The sequence below is a fragment of the Myotis brandtii genome, unplaced genomic scaffold (genome assembly GCF_000412655.1).
Source record: "Myotis brandtii unplaced genomic scaffold, ASM41265v1 scaffold59, whole genome shotgun sequence".
Classification (NCBI taxonomy): Eukaryota; Metazoa; Chordata; class Mammalia; order Chiroptera; family Vespertilionidae; genus Myotis; species Myotis brandtii.
The window spans coordinates 983,307-986,681 of record NW_005370223.1 but is presented as its reverse complement, the minus strand read 5'-3'; the positions used below and the strand labels follow the sequence as shown (position 1 = coordinate 986,681).

Sequence of the window (3,375 nt, the reverse complement as noted above, 5' to 3'; positions counted from 1 at the left end):
TTTTTTTTTTTTTTTTTTACCATCTATTGTAGAGAAGTATAGCCATGGCAGTGGTTGGAGGTAAAGTGGCCAGATCCATGTCTACATGCTTGGTCCCGGGAGGAACTTTGCTGACGCACAGCAGTTCATTCAGCAGCATGTTCAATACTGGAACAGACAAACTTAAAAGAAGCAAAAGATACATGTCTGCATGTTGGCTGCATAAGAAGCACGAAATATACAATTGAGTATCTTCACTGAAAAGAATTACATTGTTAAAAGGACTAAATCTACAGGGCCATCTTATTAATTTGTCTCAACTTATATGAAAATATCCAATTTTAAGATTTGAAAATTTTGTATTTTGAAAACAATTTAAACATACAAAAGTAGACAGAATAGTATAACGAGTCCCCATGCCCTATCATTCAGTTCAGCAATTATCAACTGATGGCCCATCTTGTTTCATCTCTACTCTTACCCTCTTCCCTCCTTCCCATTTATTGTGAAGCAAATTTCCAATATTAAATTATTTCTTCCCTAAGTATTTCAGAATAGTGCTCCCAAAAAGTAACTCTTAACATATTTATAGTATTAATTTCACATCTAAAAATTTTTCACTTGCTTATCACCAAATATCCAGTGGATGTTCAATTTTCCAACTATACCATAAACACCACACTTTTTGTACACATTGCTATTTGTTGCTATACCTCTTGAGTCTATTAACAGCTAGGTTTCAGATTAAAGAATTTTTTAAATTTTAATATGTTGCCCAGCCGGCATGACTCAGTGGTTGAGCGTCAATCTATGAACCAGGAAGTCACAGTTTGATTCCCAGTCAAGGCACAGGCCGTATGTTGCCCAGCCGGCATGACTCAGTGGTTGAGCGTCGATCTATGAACCAGAAGTCACAGTTTGATTCCCAGTCAAGGCACAGGCCAGGATTGCAGGCTCAATCCCCAGTGTGGGGAGTGCAGGAGGCAGCCAATAGATGATTCTCTCTCATCATTGATGTTTCTATCTCTATCTCTCTCTAAAATCAATAAAAATATATTTAAAAAAATTTTTAATATGTAATGCTAGAGAATGGGTGGTGGGAAAAAATATTTAAACACTACTAATGAGAGTTATAAATTCGTACAACTCTTCTGGAATGCAATCTGGCAACTTGTGCCTTAAAAATGTTTACACTAGCTGTGGCCAATGTGGCTGCGTGGTTGGAACGTTGGCCCTCACACCAAAGGGTCTCTGGTTCAATTCCGGTCAAAGGCACGTGCCTGGGTTGCAGGTCCAATCCCTGGCCCCAATCCAGGCATGTATGAGAGGCAACCAATCCATGTGTCTACTTCACATCAATGTTTCTCTCTCTTCCACTCCCTCCCTTCCTTCCACTCTCTCAAATTCAATGGAAAAAAATATCCTAGGGTGAGGATGAACAACAACAGTAACAAAAATGTTTATACTACCTGATTCACCAATTTAATAATCTAAACTATGAATGTAACTAAAACTTCAGATAAGATTTAAGGACAAAGATATTTAAGGCTTTGTGATTTATAAATATGAAAAACTAGAAAACAAAATGACTGTCAATGAAGGAAAAGTTAATAAATTATACAATGGAATTATCTTCAAAATACACATAAAATGAGAAAACGTTCATGATATTCTGTTATATGAGGAAAAAGAAATCAAAACAGTATATAGGGTCTGATCACACTTTGTTTAAAAATAACGCAAAAAAACCAACAAAAATATTAAAAATACTTTTCTCTGCTCCTATTATTTCCTATTTTCTGAATATTTTCAAATTTTCTATAAGGTAATTCTATTTAAATTGTGAGAAGAGGATAAAAATAAACCATTTTCACCCTGGCATAGTTTGAAAGTATTTATTTGTAAACAAATAAACACTGATCCTAATAAGATATTTTGGGAGATAGTTATTGATTTGTGACCAGTAAAATTAACTGAATTATTATTCAATAGCAAATAATTCATAATATTATGTAACATAGCATTATTATTTTTTTAATCTTCACCCGAGGATATGTTTATTGATTTTCAGAGAGGGGTATTGGAGGAGGAAAAGGGGAAGAGAGGAAGAAGGGGAGGTGAAGAGAGGGGAGAAGGGGGGGAGAGAAAGAGAAAGAGAGAGAGAGAGAGAGACAGAGAGAGAGAGAGAGAGAAAGACCAGAGAGAAGCGATCAATTGTGACCTAGTCTTGAAAATCATACACTGTCATTTCCATAATATTCTGTTAGAAGAAAGTCATTAATTCAACCCACACTCAAGGAGAGGGAAATTAACCTCCACTCTTTGAAGGACATTGTGTCAACATTTTTGTTGTTGTTGTTAATCCTCACCGAGAATATTTTCCCCATTGACTTTAGAGAGAGTGGAAGGGAGGGAGGGAGTAGGGAGGTGGGGGAGAGAGAAAAGCCCATGTGAGAGAAGCACATAGATTGGTTGCTTTTTAATTCATCTAACACAAATACTTTCTTAAAAAATACTTGCATATTTTATCAAGAATATACAGAAAAATAACTTTCATTTTAAAGGCTGTATCATAAAAGCATATATAAAAATAAACCAAGCTATCTAAATAGTACTTCAAAATAAATTTCTTCCTTTTTACTCATTTTTAAATATTTTCGGATCCCACCATTTTATTGAGGGCCTTCTGGTGAGGGTTAAAGGCTGGGAGGACAAACACATCGGACATCCTCGGCCTGGCCAGACTCTCCCAGCTTCGGAGCCACCAAAGCAATAAACTTCACTTGAATCTCGCATACCTTTTCTCCAATATGTCCAAGTCCCACTTCAAATGTGCAGCCACTTTCAGAGCAAGTAGCTTTAAAATGCGATTTCTCTTGTTATCCGGTGGAGGTTGAACTTGGTTTTGTTCATTAACTGAAGGTTTGGAAGCCTGTTCCAAAAACTGAACTATAAGTTGAACCGGTGCAGGATCTAGGATTGAAAAGAAAACAAACTCTTAAAATTAAGTTGTCAGTAGGAAGATGCAAAGGGATTGAGCGTTTTGGTTTACGGCAACAAAAGGAACCCAAGCAGCTGTGTAGTTGTAAAGACTAAGGAATACGATATGTAAGAACTGTGCCTGGGGAAAGGGGGAAGGTGAGGAAGAGGAGTAAAGAGGAAGGATAAAGACGAGTGTCCAGCCCTCGCCAGTTTGGCTCAGTGGATAGAGCGCCGGCCTATAGACCGAGGGGTCCCGAGTTCAATTCCAGTCGTGGGCTCCATCCCCATTTGGGGGCGTGCAGGAGGCAGCCAATCAATGATTCTCTCTCATCATTGATGTTTCTCTCTCTCTCCCTCTCTGAAATAAAATATATATATACTAGAGGCCCGGTGCACAAAAATTTGTGCACGGGG

The 3,375-nt window shown here is 37.6% G+C and overlaps 1 protein-coding gene across 1 annotated transcript in view; it reads right to left on the bottom strand.

Moving 5' to 3' along the window:
- Positions 1-3,375, bottom strand: part of INTS8 (integrator complex subunit 8) — a 41,280-nt gene that overhangs the window by 35,908 nt on the left and 1,997 nt on the right. The window contains exons 2-3 of the mRNA XM_014550198.1: positions 2,778-2,974; positions 21-161 (exon numbers count right to left, since the gene is read on the bottom strand). Coding sequence (XP_014405684.1) covers positions 21-161; positions 2,778-2,974 — 338 coding nt within the window. The remainder of the gene's footprint in view (positions 1-20; positions 162-2,777; positions 2,975-3,375) is intronic.